Source organism: Rhea pennata, chromosome 27 (assembly GCF_028389875.1).
Source record: "Rhea pennata isolate bPtePen1 chromosome 27, bPtePen1.pri, whole genome shotgun sequence".
Lineage (NCBI taxonomy): Eukaryota > Metazoa > Chordata > Aves > Rheiformes > Rheidae > Rhea > Rhea pennata.
The window spans coordinates 406,095-423,405 of NC_084689.1; the positions used below are offsets into that span (position 1 = coordinate 406,095).

General features: G+C 61.6%; 1 protein-coding gene across 2 annotated transcripts; it reads left to right on the forward strand.

Moving 5' to 3' along the window:
- Positions 1 to 1,699: 1,699 nt before the first annotated feature.
- On the forward strand, positions 1,700 to 16,770 carry HCN2 (hyperpolarization activated cyclic nucleotide gated potassium and sodium channel 2). Of its 2 annotated transcripts, none has more exons than XM_062596552.1 (8): positions 1,700 to 2,130; positions 7,295 to 7,718; positions 11,125 to 11,286; positions 12,544 to 12,762; positions 13,130 to 13,276; positions 13,615 to 13,855; positions 14,068 to 14,232; positions 14,627 to 16,770. In XM_062596552.1, exons 1-8 carry the CDS (start codon positions 1,700 to 1,702, stop codon positions 15,577 to 15,579), a joined length of 2,742 nt encoding a protein of 913 aa, XP_062452536.1. In that variant the 3' UTR covers positions 15,580 to 16,770. The 2 variants fall into 2 exon arrangements, with proteins under 2 accessions (XP_062452536.1, XP_062452537.1); XM_062596553.1 differs by lacking the exon at positions 1,700 to 2,130 and adding an exon at positions 6,878 to 6,989.
- The last annotated feature ends 541 nt before the right edge of the window (positions 16,771 to 17,311 follow it).

Genomic DNA, 17,311 nt, shown 5'->3' on the forward strand with positions numbered 1-17,311 from the left:
AGGAAGCATGGCTCTGATTGCAGGGCCTTGCCTTAAGAGCAGCTTGGTGTAGTGCCAGGTAGGTCTGGGAGCAGTTTGTACAGCCGCATGCCCTGATTTGGGCCCAGCTCGATAACATTTCTGTTGTCTTGGTGTGTTTGCAGCCAGCATTGCCCCAGGGCTGCCCAGGCAGCATGGCTCTGCTGCACGTAAGTGGGTTATGCAAGCCGTTTCGCAGCCTGCCTCGTGCTTGCGGGTACCGTCCTGGTGAAAAATCAATGCGTGGCTTAATTTCTTTGATGAGGATTATGGGTCCTGCCTGACCCTACTCTGGGTCCACAGCACAAAGCCCTGCTTGTGTCTGGTGTTTGGCAGGGCTGGCAGAAGGGTAAAAAACAGGCTGGGGAGGGGGTGAAGCAGCATTGTGCTGCTCCCTGCTGGGCCGGCTTGCCCAGAGCAGCTGTCAGGGGAGAGCCTGAAGAAGCAGAGCTCTGCACTCAGATGCTGTGGACCAGATCTTCCTTCCCCCTGCCCCGAGAACGTGCAGCCTCTTCCTGGTGACTCCTCGTGGACAAGAGCCCCAAGCTGCTGGCTTGCTGCTGTCACTGGTTTGCCCCCACTCCTCCCTCCAGGGGAGGAGAGGGCTCCTCTGTGACTTGGATCAGATCAAAGTGGGAGGGGAATTTGCTGTCCTAGTAGATGCACTGCCTGCAATCGGGATGCAAAGAGGGTGATTTGCTGCAGAGCAAACCTGTGGCCTGGAGCACTGCTTCCTGGGCGCCCTCTGCCTGCAGCGGCCAGTGGGCTGCCCGCCCTGGCTGGTGGGACCTGGGTGGTGCCAGGCCCGGCCGAGGTGTCGCGGGAGCCAGCCAGTGCGTGCTGTCCAGTTGTGCTTCTGCACAGCGAGCACCAGATGGTGCTGCCTGCCGCGGAGCGGCACCTGCGCTGCACTGAGCGCAGGGAGCCCTGCCTGAGGCCGCTGTTGGCATTTTGCCCTCTGCAGTGGGACCTCAGGGTCTGGCCCTTTGCGAAGGCCATGGGCTCACCCAGCCTCCCTCGTCCTAGTGCTGTCCTGGCAGTCTTGTGGCTGGGAAACAGCACAGGAGCGATGGCAGGTTCCCGGGGGTGGACGGGCGGGAGTTACACATCCAGGTGACCTGTTCCTGTGGCCGGAGCCTCCGACTGTGCCGCATCAGACTTAGGCAGATCCTCCTCCCCGGGGTGTCCAGCTGCTCGTGTGCCCCTGCCGTTAGCTGGTAATGGGCCGGTGCTGGGCAGGCTGTTGTTCTGTTGCGGGGCTGCGAGCACCCCCATAGCGGGGTGCCGGCCCCAGGATCGCTCCCTCCACCCCGCACCCTCCTGGTGACTCCTGTCGGCTGCGCCCAGCTCCTCGTCCGGGGGGCTGCACCGCTGGGGGGGCGCGATCCACGGGCACTGGGACACCCTGGGAAGACGGGGACCCCCGGGGGGGTGGGGACCATCTGAGCAGAGCCGAGCACCCGCAAGGTCCCGCAAGGTCCCGCAAGGCCGCGGGGGGGGGGGGGGGGAAGCGGCGCCGGCGGGCGGCGCTGTGGAGCCGCACTCGCCCGGCCCGGCTCGACCCAGCCCCCGGCCCGCCTCTGCCCGGCCCCCGGCCCGCCCCTGCCCGGCCCCCGGTGCGGCCCCGGCCCGGGCGCGGCGGGCGCCACTCGGCCGCCGGTGTCTCGGTAGCGGCGGCAGGATGCGGGCGGGCCGCGGCGCGGAGGCGGCGGGCGAGGAGGAGGCGGCGGCGGCGGCGGCGGGCGAGGCCGCGAAGCGCGGCGGGGCGGCGGGGCGGGCGCGGGGCCGCGGCAAGGGTTCGCCCAACGGCGAGTGCCGCCGCGGGGAGCCGCCGCGCAGCCCCGGCGCCGAGCCGCCCCGCGAGCCCAAGGTCTCCTTCTCCTGCGGCGGCGGCGGCGCGGCCAAGGGCGAGGAGGGCGCGGGCGAGGAGGGCGGCGAGGAGGCCCGCGGCAGCCAGGCCAGCTTCATGCAGCGGCAGTTCGGGGCCATGCTGCAGCCTGGCGTCAACAAGTTCTCGCTGCGGATGTTCGGCTCGCAGAAGGCGGTGGAGCGGGAGCAGGAGCGCGTCAAGTCAGCCGGGGCCTGGATCATCCATCCCTACAGCGACTTCAGGTGCGGCCGTCGGGCCCCGGGCACCTCGGGCGGGCGCCGAGGTTGCCGGGCCCCGCTGCGGCCCGGCGGGGATGGAGGGGGCGAGCAGGGGCCGGCCCGGCGCCTGCCCCGGCCCCTGCTGCCGGCCCCGGCCCTGCCCGCTCCGCGCTGGCCCGGCGGCGCCGCCACCCCCGCGGTGCGCTCAGGCCCCCGGGCCCGGCTCCGGAGAGGTCTGGGGCCGGCGGGACCCCGGGCCCGGCTCCGGAGAGGTCTGGGGCCGGCGGGACCCCGGGCCGGGCTCGGCGGCGTTCGGTGCCGCGGGGCGCACGGGCCCCGGGTCCGCCGGCGCTTTCCTGGCGCGGTGTGCGGAGGCTCCGAGCGGCACCGCCAGCGCCGGGGGCTCCGGGGCCGAGGCAGGGGGCCGGGGCCCCGCCGCGGCCGTCCGCCCCGGGCCCCTCGGAGCAGCGAGCGCCGCCTGCGACTCCCGGTCCCGACCGGGCGCTTTGCAGCGCCTTGGGCGCAGGGCCCGGGGCTGGCGGGGCCCTTTGCGCGGCTCTCGCGCCAGGCCCGGGCCGAGGGCATCGCCCGGCTCCGGCTCCCCGCGCCCGGCGGGACCCGCGGGCCGGGGAGGCTGCGGCGCGCTGACCGTGCGAGTCGTGGCAGGCGCCCTCGCGGCTTGCAGCGAGCCCCGGGGCCGCCGGCCCGGCTCGGGGACGTGCCGGAGCGGCGCGGGCTCCCCGCGCTTCTCCACCCGCGCCCGGCGGGCGGGAGCCTGGGCGCAGCCCGCGCGGCGGTGACCTTGGAGTTGGCTCTTGCCGCCCTGTCCTTCCGCCGCGGCTTGAGACCCGCTGGGGACAGTCCTCCGACTTCGTATTTGGATGCTGCATGTGGCGTGAAAGAGTTCCCTGCTCAGCCGGAAGGAGCTGCAGGGAGAATCAGTGCATTATCTCGGTCTACAAATGTGCACGATAAACAAGATCAGTTCAGGGTAGAGCTAAAAGCCTGACAGTGAGGATTCCACGCTGCTTGTGCATGTGTAGGATATGCATCCGTGTATTTCACATTGGTTGTCTCTTCAAAAAAAAAAAAAAATTGCATATATCTGATAGTGATAATGGAACATGAATGAGCAGTGTTTGCCCTCCAAAACCCATTTGCTCATCTTAAGATAAAATCACTACCTACCTGCATATGTGACATCATTTCATAATCATTTAGATCCTAGTTCCTCATGAACTCTGTGCTGTAATTCATGCAAAATTAACAGGGGGAGATTTGCTCCAGGAACAAAAGTTGCTATTTACATAAATATTTGATTATTAGGAAGTAGCATGGTGGCTGTTTCAGATCACAAGTTGCAAATCTGATAAAAGAAACCTTGTGAGATTTGTGCAATGTCGAGCAGAGCCACCTCATTGCTGGGTGCCATGTTCAGTTGTGTTGTCTGTCTTCTCCACTTCTGGTCTTTATTGATGGGAAAATAGAAAAGGCTAGCATTGCCTTTTGCCTTATCTGTGTTCGTGTTGCTGCAATTGGGGTAATGTTCTCTGAGCAGGGCACTGGCGCAGGCTGCCTGTGGTCTAGCCTTAGTTTTTCAGTGACTTTGGGCATGCTGCTGGTCTAGGTCCCATCTTTAATTCTATCTAAATATATGAAAGCAAGGCAGGAGAATGAAGAGGGAAAGGCAAGCCAGGTGCAGTCAGATGACGCAAAGCGCTGCCTCAAAGGCAGTGACACCCACAGGGGTCAGAGCCGAGGAGGCATCTGGCATCTTCTCGCCATGGGGCCAGACACTTCCAAGGGAGGTGCAGGAGCCCCACGTAATGTGGGTGATCTATCTCCGCATTTGATCCCTTCCTCCTCTTTCATAGTTAGAAACTTGCATAAGCTTGAAAGGAGGAATTCAGCCCAGAAGGTTGCTAGATACATTAGTAATGCAAGCTCCACGCAGCGGATGATTCAGTTCGTCGTGGTGGTGCATGCCTCTCCTCAATCAGTGAGGGCTGGTTGATCTGGAGACACCTGGCCTTCCTCCCCACGAGCCCACAGCCTCGTAGCCTCCCACGTAATGCAGGGCTGGAGCTAAACCCGCCTGAGTTGTGTGATTTTATTGCTGGTGGATACCTATTGCAAATATGGCACCTTGCCTGAATCAGGGGGCAAGGCTGCATGCAGAATGTGTGTGTGTCCAATGCTGCTTGGCTGAAGCCTCTCCTCCTGGTTTAAAATGGTTCCTGTGGCTTTGCTGCTGCCAGGATGGCTCCGGTGGTGCGTTTATGGCACTGTCAGGACTGCTTGAAGAGGGCCCTGGGCTCTCCAGCCTGCTCTCATGCCCAGTGGCATGCTGCAAAGGCCACCTTGTTACGTGCTTGCTGATCATCCTGTTATTACTGTTATCTCTCATGGCAGTAACAGGGGAACTGTTCTCCCACTCTGCAGAATTAATGTAGGGCAGTCAGACTTGATGGATGGCTGAAAGCCAGAGCTTATTCATCAGAAAAATAAGGTTGTGAGTATTGTTTTTGGGGGGTTGTTTTACAGGTTTGGGTCTCTGTTCTTTCCTGAGTCCTGAGCATTTTGCACAGCTTTATTCCCCCACCCCACCCCACCCCCACACACAAGGGCAGCTTTTCTTGGGGAGAGCAATACCTGTGATTTATCACAACTGATTATTCTGAAACGCGTGGTTGTATATTGGCGGGTTTGGCACCATGTTTCCCAACTCTCTCTGTGCTAGGGCTAAACTTCTTCATTTGGCTTCTTAACCCACTTTTAAAAGTGATCTCTTTTTTTAGAATCTGAGTTTTTATTCTGAGTTTGTAAAGCACCGTCGTGGGCAGCTCCTGCGGCTCTGCTGGTGGCAGCTTGGCCCGTGGGCATGTGGGTGCCCTGGCCTGGGGGCTGGAGCTCAGCCCTTGGCTGCTGGCCCTGGGGCACCTCCAGCGGAGCAGGCACGGGCAGTTATCTGGTAAACTGGGTAACTAGAAGGGAACGAGGTGTCGCGGAGCGGCCAGAGCAGGCTGGGTCGCCCCAGAGGTGCTCCAGAGCTGGAGCAGTGTTTGCGCGGAGCAGCGAGCAGCGGCATTGGCGGGTGCCGAGCTGGCCCTGCTCCGGCCCCCATGGGCGCGCGGGTGGTGGTGGTGGTGGTGGTGGTGGTTCCTTCTCTCCTCCGCTCCAAGGCGGTGGGAGCCGTGGAAGGTGGGAAGGCACTTGCTCTGGCGGTGTGCCCCTCTGCCCTGAGGCTTCTGTCATGGTTTTGGAAGCTTTGGGAGCTGTGTGCCCCAGGCTGGGCTCCAGGACCAGAAGGGGAGGCTCTGCCAGGGACCCGCGGGGTGGGGGGACAGAGATCCGCCCGCGCTTCTGGAGCAGTCCTGCCGCCAGCTGGGGTCAGCTCTTGTGCCGGACTTTGGGCAAAGCAAAAAGCGAAGGCAGCTGGCACTTTCCACTTCTTGCATCTTCACTGTGGCTCAATTAGGTCAGAAGCAAGGGAGGGGGGTGCCAAGGAGCCTAATATAGTTTGTTTTCAGATATTTTTAGTAGCCTAGACTGGATCTTTCCTCTATGCACGTGCTGCCCTCCAAGGAAGGAACCATCGCTGTTGCACCCAAGTCTCCTAAGGGACTGCCCAAGGCAATCTCATTTGTGTGTGCCTGCGTGTGCCGAGGGGGCGATCAGCACCAGTTTGTCGTTCTCAGCGGGCCAAATTCTGCCCTGGCTCTGCCAGGTGGCAAAGGGACTGGAGCCGGCCGAGAGCCTTGCCCAGCTGGCGCGGCTCTCGGCCCGGGGCGGCCCGTGCCGGGACCGGCCTCGGGCCGCCCCGGGCCGAGCTGCGCGGGGGGTCGGGGCCGCCGCCCGCGCTGTGAAGTCATAGTTGTGCCGCTGTGACGTCACTTTCGGTTGCCGTGGAAACGCCCCGCACGGGGAAGGTGTCATTGGAGGAAGGTCAGAGCGCGGCTCCCTCCCCTGCGCCCCGGGGAGGCGGCGGCGGCCGCGGCCCCGCGGCTCCTGCGGCGCGGGCGCGCGCCCGGGGCTCCCCCTCCCCTGCCTGGAGCGTTCCCGGGGGTCCTCGCCCGGGCAGCCGGGCTCGGCCAGCCCCACGCAAGTCCTGCGGGTCTCCGCTTCGACCTTGCAAAGGTCGTTGCTGGCCTGGAAGATGGGGATGAGGAGAGAGAGAGGAGGGCTAAGGCAGGAAAGGGTGGAAAGGGCGGCGGAGACGTGCGGCGGCGGGAGCCCGGCTTCCCGCCCCTCCTCCGCCTGCCTGAGGTTGCAGCGATGCTGCTCCAGCTGCAGTCGTACGTGATGCGCTGTGCCCGGAGCTGTGGCACCGCCGGAGCCGCGCGCCCCAGCGCCAGCCCCAGCGCCAGCCCCTGGCCCGGCGCGGGACGCTGCCGCGCAGCCCCGGGAGCCGCATCGCAGCCTGGCCCACAGCGGGGAGCCGGGTGCGGCAGCGCCAGCTCCCCGGCCTCGCTCCCCTTCCTTACCCCACGTGGGGCTCTCGGGGGCTGCGATGGAGGTGGTCGGTCTCCTGCATCCGCTCTCCGCCCTGCCTCTGTGCGTGACCACGGGCAGAGCCTAGCTGGAGGAGAGCGCAGCAGGGATCCCCAGGCTGGCAGTTTGGGAAGGGAAGGCAGATGCCCAGCCTGTGCCAGCCTGGTTGCACAGGATCTCCCAGAGCTGCTGTGCTGCTCGGCAGCAGAGGATTACCCCCGCCACTGCCTGGCTTGTCTCCTTCTCCCCTTATTTCAGGATTCACCCAGTTCTTGGTGCTTGCACAGACAGACCCCCAGTAAAACAAGGACAGCAGAAACAGCCCCTGGAGCAGAGGCCCTGGGCCTCATCCTGCACCCCTGCCCCACCTCACCCAGCCCTGACTGAACCAGGTGGGACCATGCTGGCCTGCAGAATCAGACCCACTGGGGTGGTTTGGCAGAGAGGATGTGCTCTTGGGGAAAGGAGAGGGGTGCCTGGGGGTCAAGGCAATGAGGAAAACTCCGTGCCCAGTCTGTCCGGGCATGGCATCTGGCAGCTGGAGCCAGAGCAATGGAGAGGTGCTGGCCCTGTGGTGCCCTGGTTCTGCAGCAATGGACGGGGCGGTATGCATGGGCATCGCTGTGCCAGGGGGGCTGGCAGACTGCAGGGGCAGCTATAGGACATCTGTGACCCCCTCCATCCTCTCGTTCTCCAGGTTTTACTGGGACTTCACGATGCTGCTCTTCATGGTGGGCAACCTGATCATCATTCCTGTGGGCATCACATTCTTCAAGGAGGAGACCACAGCACCGTGGATCGTGTTCAATGTGGTCTCCGACACCTTCTTCCTCATGGATCTGGTGCTGAACTTCCGGACGGGGATTGTCATTGAGGACAACACGGAGATAATCCTGGACCCTGAGAGGATCAAGAAGAAGTACCTTAAGACCTGGTTTGTGGTGGACTTTGTCTCCTCCATCCCTGTGGACTATGTCTTCCTCATTGTGGAGAAGGGCATAGACTCAGAGGTGTACAAAACGGCCCGTGCCCTCCGCATTGTCCGCTTCACCAAGATCCTCAGCCTCCTGCGGCTTCTCCGCCTCTCCCGGCTCATCCGCTACATTCACCAGTGGGAGGAGGTAAGGATCGTGGCTGGGGTGCATCAGCACCTGGCTGTGCGGTGGGGTCTCTTCCCTAATGACGGTCTCCTGGGACCTCTCTGGCTTCATGTCTTTGACAAGGAGTTGGAACCTGGCTCCTATGTCTGGGAGATAGTGTGGAGCTGGAAACGGCTTCTAGTCACACCATGCTGGCTGTGGGGCACCGGGGGCTGCCGGAGGAGCCCATGACAGGGGGTTTGAACAGCATCTACAGAGCGTTAGTCCCTGCTTGCAAGGGAGTCTGGCTGTCGGGCTGTATGCCTCACTGGGGGAAGAAGGACTCTGGGGATCAACTCTGCTGTGCCCTCAGCATGATACCCACCACGTGTGGGTGCTCTGTGCCCGCTCTAGCACAGTTGGGGCTGCCAGGCACCATGGCTACATTGTGCCTGGGCCCCAGCACAGGGAACCTGCGCTGCCACGAGGGTATTGCCACCCCCATGCGATGGTATGTCTTGTGCCAGCAGATGCGCTGCCCTGCGCGATGTCAGTGACTGCACCGTGTCCCTGGGTTGCTCCGTAGACAGGGCGGGCGGCGGCAAAGTCCTTGTTCCTGCTCTGTGTTAGCTCCCTTCCTGGGGGGCTGTCGTGGCCAGGGCGCACGCGTGTCCCTGAGAGGGAGGCCGGGCCCGACGGGCCACTGTGCGGGCTTGACGCACCCAGGCCGTGTGGGATGAGCAGGGCCATGCCTCTGTGTCTGCATGCGGCGTGCTCAGCTCTGCTGAGCAGCTCTCATGCGTAGGCTGGAGTCTCCTGGCAGCAGTGATGGATTGGGTTTTGCAGGTGCTCACTGCAGTGTTCGGAGCAGCATGTGCGTGCATGTGCATGTGGTGGGATGGTGAGTGGCTTCTGTCCCTTCTCTGTGCCTGCCTCACTTTGTCCCAGGTCCAGCCGGCATCTCCACTGTGCCATGCAGGCAGAAGCGCCCAGCTCGAGCAGGGTGAGGACTCTGCTGCCCCTGCTGTGTTGTAGGCATCTGCAGTGCAGAGTCTGGGCATGGTGACATCAGCTCCAGAGGTCACAGGGAAGGAGACGGACCCTCCTTTCCCACCGCCACTTCGCCGCTCAGCAATCCAGAGGGCTGCGGGCTGGATTTTGTGTCTGCAGCCCCGCGGCTGCACTGCTGCGAGCAGCGAGCAGCCTGGGTGCTGAGTTGGGGTCGCTGCCAGCTGCAGCTGAGGGAAGGGGAAGGATCTCGCTGTTGTCCCCGTGCTCTCAGCTGGCACCGCTGGCTGCTGTGGAGGCCCTTTCGGCCCAGAGGGGCTGCCTTTGGCCTGAGCAAGCCCGGAGCTCCTGCCACCCTCAGCCCCGGCTAAAGTGGGGACGGTGCTTGGAGCGACCAGGGCAGGAAGGCTCCAGCGGTCTGACTCTATCCTGGTCCAACTCTGCGGATGGGAATCCCCCAGCTCCCGGTGCAATCAAGATGTAACATGGCTCTGTCACTTGACCTTGGCATTCGTGCCTCCCTTCTGCTCCTGTTCACGGCTAAGCCGTGAGAGGAAACTGCAGCTCAGGTGTTTAGCAAGCCCCAAGCACCTCTTCTGTGTCCAGGCTTCCTCGCTCCATTTCTGTGGCCTTGGTCTTGTGGAGGGAGGGCAGGTTTGGTCTCAGCCTGTGGGTGCACGGTGCACAGGCTGCCGTGGGGTGCAGCAGCCGGGGACAAGGGCTAGGGCTGTCTCTCTCTGTGCCGTGGCTTCTCCATGGCTCCATCTTCCTGGACACGCTGGGCTGGAGGAGATGGAGTCCATCCCAGCAGATACCTGGTGCCCTGCAGGGAGAGGATTTCCCATGGGAATAACCCACCTTGCTCTGCACGCAGGAGAGCGCCAGGCCTTGCCGTGCGGATCGGCGACAGCCGGGGCAGCCGGAGGGCGAGAGGCCTGCAGCTGCCAGGCTCATGCTGTGAGCAAAGAGGGTGGTTGAAGCAATGAGCAGATGCTTGTGAAAATGTGGGCCTCCCATTGCCCCTCCACAACCGAGGGCTGGGGAGGCCGGTGTTTTATTACCAGACAGGGCAGGGTGATGAGGTGGCAGCCTGGGGCGAGCGCTCTGTGCATGACGCCTCTACAACACGCTGGGTCAGACCCCATGTCTCCAGCTCCAGCAGGCCCCGGGCCTGGCAGCACTGTCGCTGCATCCTTGCAGCTCCCGTTGCATGCCAGCCCGAGGGCTGCGGCTGCGTCCCTGGTCTGCGGGGAAGCACCATCTCCTGGTGCAGCCGCACGGGAGAATTTTGTCTGCTCCTTTCTGGAAGTCGCTGCTCTCGTAGCTGCAGCTCCAGCCCTGCATGGAGCGGATCAGGATGGTCTCCAGCCAGAGCAGTCCCGTGGCAGCTCCGGTGCAGGGAGCCTCATGGCCAGGGTGGAGGAGTTGTGGTCTTTTAACAGTGTCATCTCAAGGCTGTGCCGGTGCGGGCCCTTGGAGCGGCTCCATCTGAGGGGACCCGGGCCTGTGCCTGGGCCATCCCCTGCTCCTCTCCCCCTCCACCGGGGCCAAGAGCGCCCCAGGCCCTGGCTCGTCCTGACCAAGGATCTCAGCCACTAGTACTTTCCAGTGCAATGCTCCAAGGCTCCCTGGCAGGCTATAAATAGGCAGGCGGAATGCAGCCACTTCAGGGAGAAAGTGGGGCCAGTCGCTAATGGCTATTTCGGCCAAGGCCATGCAGGTCAACCCTTGCACTTGGAGAGCGCTGGAAGGGGGGCTGCTCCTGTGCCCCTCGCTGCCTGTGTCCCACTGGGCACTGCTCGCGGCGCACCGGCCCCGCCACATGCCACCCCCCAGGCCAGCCAGCTTGCTGGCCCAGCAGGGAGCTGTGGCCCCAGTCGGTGCAGCGAGCTCCGGCATCCGCTGCTGTTCCCTGTGCAAGGCCGCGGGCTGAGACCGCCCGGCTGGGGTGGGTGCTGGCGGTCTTGGCTGCTGCCTTCGCTGGGCTGCCCTGCTGTCACGCATTAGCACTGTGCCATGCGGTGCTGTGCCATGCCGTGCTGTGCCACGCTGTGCCACCGGCACCAGGCACCCCGCGGGGCCTCCAGCCCCTGCTTCTGCAGCTCTTCCTGTCCACAAGGGACCCCAGGGGTGCCAGGGCTGTGGACAGTGGTTCAGATTTGGGCTGGGACAAGCGATTGCAGGAAGCCACAGGGCTCCTCCATGGGTGACAGCTGGGATTATCGCGCTCGTTTTGTCCAGGGAAATTCTGGGGGGACCCTGGCTGTGCTGTGGGTGCCAGGTCCTACCTCTGACCAGGTGCCGCCTTGGTCCTGCTCTGAGCACCCCGGTGCAGCCATGGAGCCAGCTGCCGGCTGTGGCTTGGGTGCCCTGGAGCAGGACAGGGCCAGGCCGTGCGGGGTCCCCCGCTGAAGCGCTCCTGCCCTGACTCCGCTTGCAGATTTTCCACATGACCTATGACCTGGCCAGCGCGGTGATGAGGATCATCAACCTCATCGGCATGATGCTGCTGCTGTGCCACTGGGATGGCTGCCTCCAGTTCCTGGTGCCCATGCTGCAGGATTTCCCCCAGAACTGCTGGGTCTCCATCAACGGGATGGTGGTGAGTGCCAGGGCGCTCCCAGGAGCACCGCCGGCCACACGGTTAAGCCCCTCTCCCTGACCAGGTGCATCCCGCCCTCCCTGGAGGGGCTCCCCTGGTTTGGAGGATCTCAGTCACTCCCAGCTGGCTCAGCCCTTCCTTTCCTGCGGCGGGGATGGGCAGGCCAGGTTGGCTGCTGGCTTGCTCCTGCCTGAGTTATGGGCTAAGGGGGCTGGGAAGCAGATAAACAAGATCATCCCAGGGATGGTCTCCCTGGCAGAGAGTGAGGACTTTGGGGGCCAGATTGATTGCAGGCAGGAGGAAGATGCTGACAAGGCTCTCTGCCCCATCACTTGCCTCTTCCTCCCTTCTCATTAGCAACAAAGCTGCTATGAATAAATAATGGGACATATTTTTAATTGCACACTCTCAGGCCTGCAGCCTAGTACAAATGGGTCTTCTCCCTCTCTTTTTCCTCTAGCTTTTTCCTATTTGGCCCGTGTTCCCTTCTCTGCTCTGTGTTCCTTTCTAGCTGTTTCCCTTTCTGTTTTCCTCCTCTTGCACTTCTCTTTCTCCTGCTGTTTCATTCCCAGAGGGAAGCTGAGGCTCCATGTGAGGCTGGACCTGGGAGAGTCAGGCCAGTAATCCTGGCTCCATCATTCCTTCCTTCCCTGCTGCTGCTCACCACTTGCCCCATCTCCTCCAGCCAGCTGCCCCCCTTCTCTGCCCCAACCCCTAGCTGTGTATCTCAGCTCTCATGCACAATTGCTGCAATAACTCAGTGGTTTCCAGGCCATCAGAGCTTGTGCCCTTCACAACATTTCACAGGGGATTTCTGCATTTTGGTAAATCAGTAAAAGAAAGTGACAGATACATCAAGTGAAGCCAGGCAGGAAGGTGAAGTGGAGAGAGAAGGGCTGGTTCGAATGATGCTGCGAATGGAATGCAGGGATGCAGCATTGCCATGGGCCCCACAGGACCAACCTGAGCTGCAACCGGTGCCTGGTGTTCATATTTGTTTGTCTATGGTGAGACTGATTGGAAAAAAAAAAAAAAAAAAAAAGAAGAAACACATTACGTATTGCTCAGTGCTGTTGGGAGATGCCAGCAGAGAAACTGGATCATCGGGGGGGGCCTGAGGAATTAAGCACTGAATCGGGGCTGTGCTTTATACCCAAATATGCATGTGCATGCAAATGCTCTCATGCAAACAGCTGTGCATCCATCACCAAGGCAGCTTCCCTGCGAGCTGATTGCTGCTGTTGTCTGTCGCTGCAGAACGACTCGTGGAGTGAGCTGTACTCCTTTGCCCTCTTCAAGTCAATGAGCCATATGCTCTGCATTGGCTACGGGAAGCAGGCACCCGAGAGCATGACGGATATCTGGCTCACAATGCTGAGCATGATCGTGGGGGCCACCTGCTACGCCATGTTCATTGGCCATGCGACAGCACTCATCCAGTCGCTGGACTCCTCCCGGCGCCAGTACCAGGAGAAGGTAGGGCTGGGCCGGGGCCGTGTGCTCCTGCCATGGCGTGGCCCCGTGGAGGGAGGCAGCGGTACGAGGTATTAGCCAGGCAGGGCGATGACTCTTACTGGATCGCTGCTGCCCTAAGGACAGGGTAGAGATTTGATCCCCAGCTCAGGCCCTGCTCTGCCAGCCCCAGACAAGGGCCCTGCAGGGGGAATCCATCACCACGGGGGGGACCAAGGGCCAATGCTGCCTGCGGAGCTGGGACTGCATCGCCAGCACTGGGGATCTGTGCCGAGATGCTGCAGGCTGCAGCATGGGACTTGGCCCCAGGCTCCAGCCCCAGCTCGGGGCACCCAGCTGGGCCATACTGACACCCCATCTCTCCCTGCAGTATAAGCAAGTGGAGCAGTACATGTCCTTCCACAAGCTGCCTGCCGACTTCCGGCAGAAGATCCACGACTACTACGAGCACCGCTACCAGGGCAAGATGTTTGATGAGGACAGCATCCTGGGGGAGCTCAATGAGCCCCTGCGTGAGGTAAGGGCTCTCTCCAGCTACTGCAGAGATGGCAGCAGGACACAGCCGCTGGGGCGACCAGGAGCCCACCATGAGGAAAGGACCCTTCTGCTCTATGCCCTGGTGAGGCTGTGGGTCCCACACCAGCTCCTGCAGGATGTGAGTGACTATTTTGGGTGGAGCAGCCTGAGGGCCTCTTGCTCTGGCTTTGTGCCTCCATGCACCTGTGTGTGACTGTGTCCCTGCAGAGTTGTGTCTGAGTGTGTACCCATGCGTGCTAGCGTGTCTGTGTGCGTGAGCCTGCCCTGGTGGCCTGCGTCCCTCACCTCAGTGGTTTCCTCATGCCCCTTCCCCTGCAGGAAATTGTGAACTTCAACTGCCGCAAGCTGGTGGCCTCGATGCCACTGTTTGCCAATGCAGACCCCAACTTCGTCACAGCAATGCTCACCAAGCTGAAGTTCGAGGTGTTCCAGCCAGGCGACTACATCATCCGTGAGGGCACCATTGGCAAGAAGATGTACTTCATCCAGCATGGGGTGGTCAGCATCCTCACCAAGGGCAACAAAGAGATGAAACTCTCCGATGGCTCCTACTTTGGAGGTTAGTGTTGTGAGGGGACCTGCTGGCTGCTTTTCTGCCTGCTCCTGAGCCTCCCTGCATCTGCAAGAGCCCCTGGGACTCCTGTGTTGTCTCAGGATGCCCAGAGCTCTGTGATTCTTGCCTCTTGGTCTTAGTTTCCCCACCTAGTTCCTGGTCCTCAGTGGCAATGTTTTGGTTATAGCACTCTTTTATCCCCTCCTTTCCTGCCCCAGAAATCTGCCTGCTGACCCGTGGCCGGCGCACAGCCAGTGTCCGAGCAGACACCTACTGCCGCCTCTACTCACTCTCCGTGGACAACTTCAACGAGGTGCTGGAGGAGTACCCCATGATGAGACGAGCCTTTGAGACTGTGGCCATTGACCGCCTCGACCGCATCGGTAGGGCAGCGAGTGACTGTGGGCCTGCAGCCAGTGCAGTGCTGCTCCTGGTAGCCCATGACACCAGGGCTCCTCCCCTGCAGGTGCAGCCTGCCTGCTCTGCTGCTCGGTTCCTCTGTGCTGCCCATCACTGGGCCCTGCTGCTGGATAAATGCCCAGAGCAGAGTAAGAGGGGACTTCTGGAGGGGGGCCTGGGTGCTGCTGGCTACTTAGAAAAGACTCCAGTGTGTGACAGAGGAACTGTGGCAAATGGAGGTGGCTGCAGGGATGGGGTAGCAGCTACGTCGGGTGCTGAAGGGCCTGAATGGCCCTGACCAGCGCAGTGTTAGGGAGACCCAGAGTAGCCCTAGTGCTGGTTCTCACCATTATCTCTGGCCTGACCCTCTCCCTGCAGGGAAGAAGAACTCAATCCTGCTCCACAAAGTGCAGCACGATCTCAACTCAGGCGTCTTCAACAACCAGGAGAATGAGATCATCCAGGAGATCGTCAAGTATGACCGGGAGATGGTGCAGCAGGCAGAGCTGCAGCAGCACACGGCCATGTACAGCCCTGTACAGCCCCAGGTCACCTCTGCCATCGCCACCCTCCAGCAAGCTGTTGCCATGAGCTTCTGCCCGCAGATGGCGAGCCCACTGGTGGGCTCCATGGCCCTGGGCTCGCCCCGCATGATGCGCCGCTTGCAGTATGCCCAGGCGGTGCCCAGTCCTTTCGCCATCTCCCCGGTCTTGCTGCAGCAGAGCCCCACACAGCAGGCGCCGCCCCCCATGCCACATGCGAACCCATCACCCTCGCAGGACCAGGCGCAGCCCTCAACCCTGCCCACCTCCACCAGCACCTTCGCCTCAGCCGCACCCAGCCCACCATCCCAAAGCCCCCTGGCCAGCCGGACGTTCGTCTACGGAAGCGCCAAGGGCCAGCTTGGCTCCCAGCTCTCCCTGAGCCAGCAGCAAGCACCAGGCTCGCCGCAGAGGCTGGCTGTCCACAAAAGCACGCAGGCCCTGCACACCAGCAGCCTCAGCCAGGATTCGCGGCCCCTGTCTGCTTCACAGCCCTCCCTGCCCCACGGGTTGTCGGCAAGCACTACCCAGAGCCCTCCGTCTTCGGCGCGTGAGTCCTCCACCTCCATTGGGGGAGGTCAAGCTGCAGCCTCACCGGGCTCTGGCTCCCAGACGGGGCTTCGGGGCCAGATGCCCTCGCGGGTGGCTCTGTCCCACCAGGCATCCACAGCCTCCGTGTACTCGGGGCCGCCCACCCTGCAGCAGGACTCGGCGGCAGCCCGCAAGGATTCAGTAGGCAGCACACCTGACACGGACCCAGCGAAATCCAGGCTGTCTTCCAACTTGTGACCTTTGCTTCGTGCCAGCCAAGCAGGGCCAGGTGGAGGGAGGAGAGCGCTGGACGCGGAGGTTCATGGAGGTGGCAGCAAGTCATAGCTCACCTCCGACTCCCTCCCCGCCACACATTTCCAGCTGGGGTAGCACAGCACAAGGCTGCCTCTCCCTTGCCGTGGCTCCAGTCCCTGCTTCTTCCCATCTTCACCAGACACTGCAGATCAAGGGCAGCTACGGGGGAGCCTGTGGGGTGGGGACAGGCTCCCAAATGTGAGGGCGATGGCTGGGCCGAGCATCCTGGCTGCATTGCCACCAACCAAAGTCTGTCCTGTCTCCTGCTTTCCATGGCAAAGCCCTATTGCCCCCCCTGCCCTGACTACACCACAGAAGCCACAGCTGCATCACCTTGTGATCAACTTTGTTTAGGATATATAGGCCCTGAACACATATATGTGTGCATCTGCAGGACACCCCCTTGGGGTTTTAGGCACATGCAAGTGCTACAGCCCTGCAGCAAGCTGGCAGCCCTTGGTGCGTGTGTCCCTGCCTCCTCCCCCTCCCAGGAGCATCACGGCAAAGGGTGATGGTCAAGGACTTGGAGGTAAGTTGTGGGGGCTGAGGGAATGCTGCCTTGGGAAGGTTAGTAAGTGCGTGCACGCAGTGTCCTGTCTCAGCTGGCCCCACAGGGACTGGGGGTTGAATTCCGCTAGACTTCCCCATAAGCTTACTTTTAATCTGGGTCCCTGCAGTCCCTGTAAGTGACTGTATGAGGGGAGATGACAGATGAAAAATAATTATTTAGAAATGTCGCATTAGGACAAAACCCAGACACTAGAGCTTGGGGTGTGGGGGGGACCCCAGCACCAGGGACAGACTCAGGAGCAGTCACTATGGTTTAGGGTGCCAGCCTGTCCTGGCTTTAAGGCTTTGGGAAGGCATGCACTGTGTGTGCATGTGCAAGCATGTCTGGGTGCATGTGTGCACACATACAGATACGTGTGTGCATGTGTATGCCTCAATGCCTAGCACTCTTGAGCCTTTTGTGTTGAATGTATGCAGCGACCTACCAACACGGGGCAGTGGCCATGTGCCAGCCCAGCTCAGTGTAGCTGTGGAGCCAGCAGGACAGGGCCCTGCTCCAAGAAGCTACCTTTCCATCCAGCCCATCCTGTGCAATAAACGTCAGCGACTGACAGTGCTACACGACTCTGTCTCTGCTTCTCCTTTGCTATGGTCCCTCCTTGCTGGGGCTCTGGCTGCTCCCAGTCCAGCTCAGCTGCCTGCCCTTTGCCCAGCCCTCTCTGAGCGTTGCCATCGGGCACTGCCCCAGGCTTTGTCCTTTTAAGGGCTGTTTTCCAGCCAGAAAAATGACAAGGCAAAATGCCTCCTCGGAGGAAGCTTTCCTGCTTGCTGGCAGCGTCACATCTCTCTCTTCCTCTATCCACTCCTGCCTGAGACAGTGCCTGGCTGGATATCGCCCAACTGCCGCTGGGAACAAGTTCAGAGTCCTCCCAGCCTCAGTTGCCCCAGCAGGAACAGTGTGACAAACAGCTCAGCCCGGTGGAAAAGCAGGAGCCTGGAAGGCCACAGTCTCAGGGAAACAGGAGGCTCCTAGCCAAAAATGCAAGGGCCAAGCTGCCACAGCCCACCACCCTGCAGCTGCAATGCATCCAGTCTGTGCTGCAAATGCTGCAGAAAGTTTTGTCTTCACTTCTGTTACAAAATACTTACCAAGCTGTGATGTACT

Coding starts and splice junctions, on each gene's coding strand:
- HCN2 (XM_062596552.1), top strand. CDS start 1,700: ATGCGGGCGGGCCGCGGCGCGGAGGCGGCGGGCGAGGAGGAGGCGGCG. Junction 7,719..11,124: donor ACATTCACCAGTGGGAGGAG/GTAAGGATCGTG, acceptor CTCCGCTTGCAG/ATTTTCCACATGACCTATGA. Junction 12,763..13,129: donor GGCGCCAGTACCAGGAGAAG/GTAGGGCTGGGC, acceptor CTCTCCCTGCAG/TATAAGCAAGTGGAGCAGTA.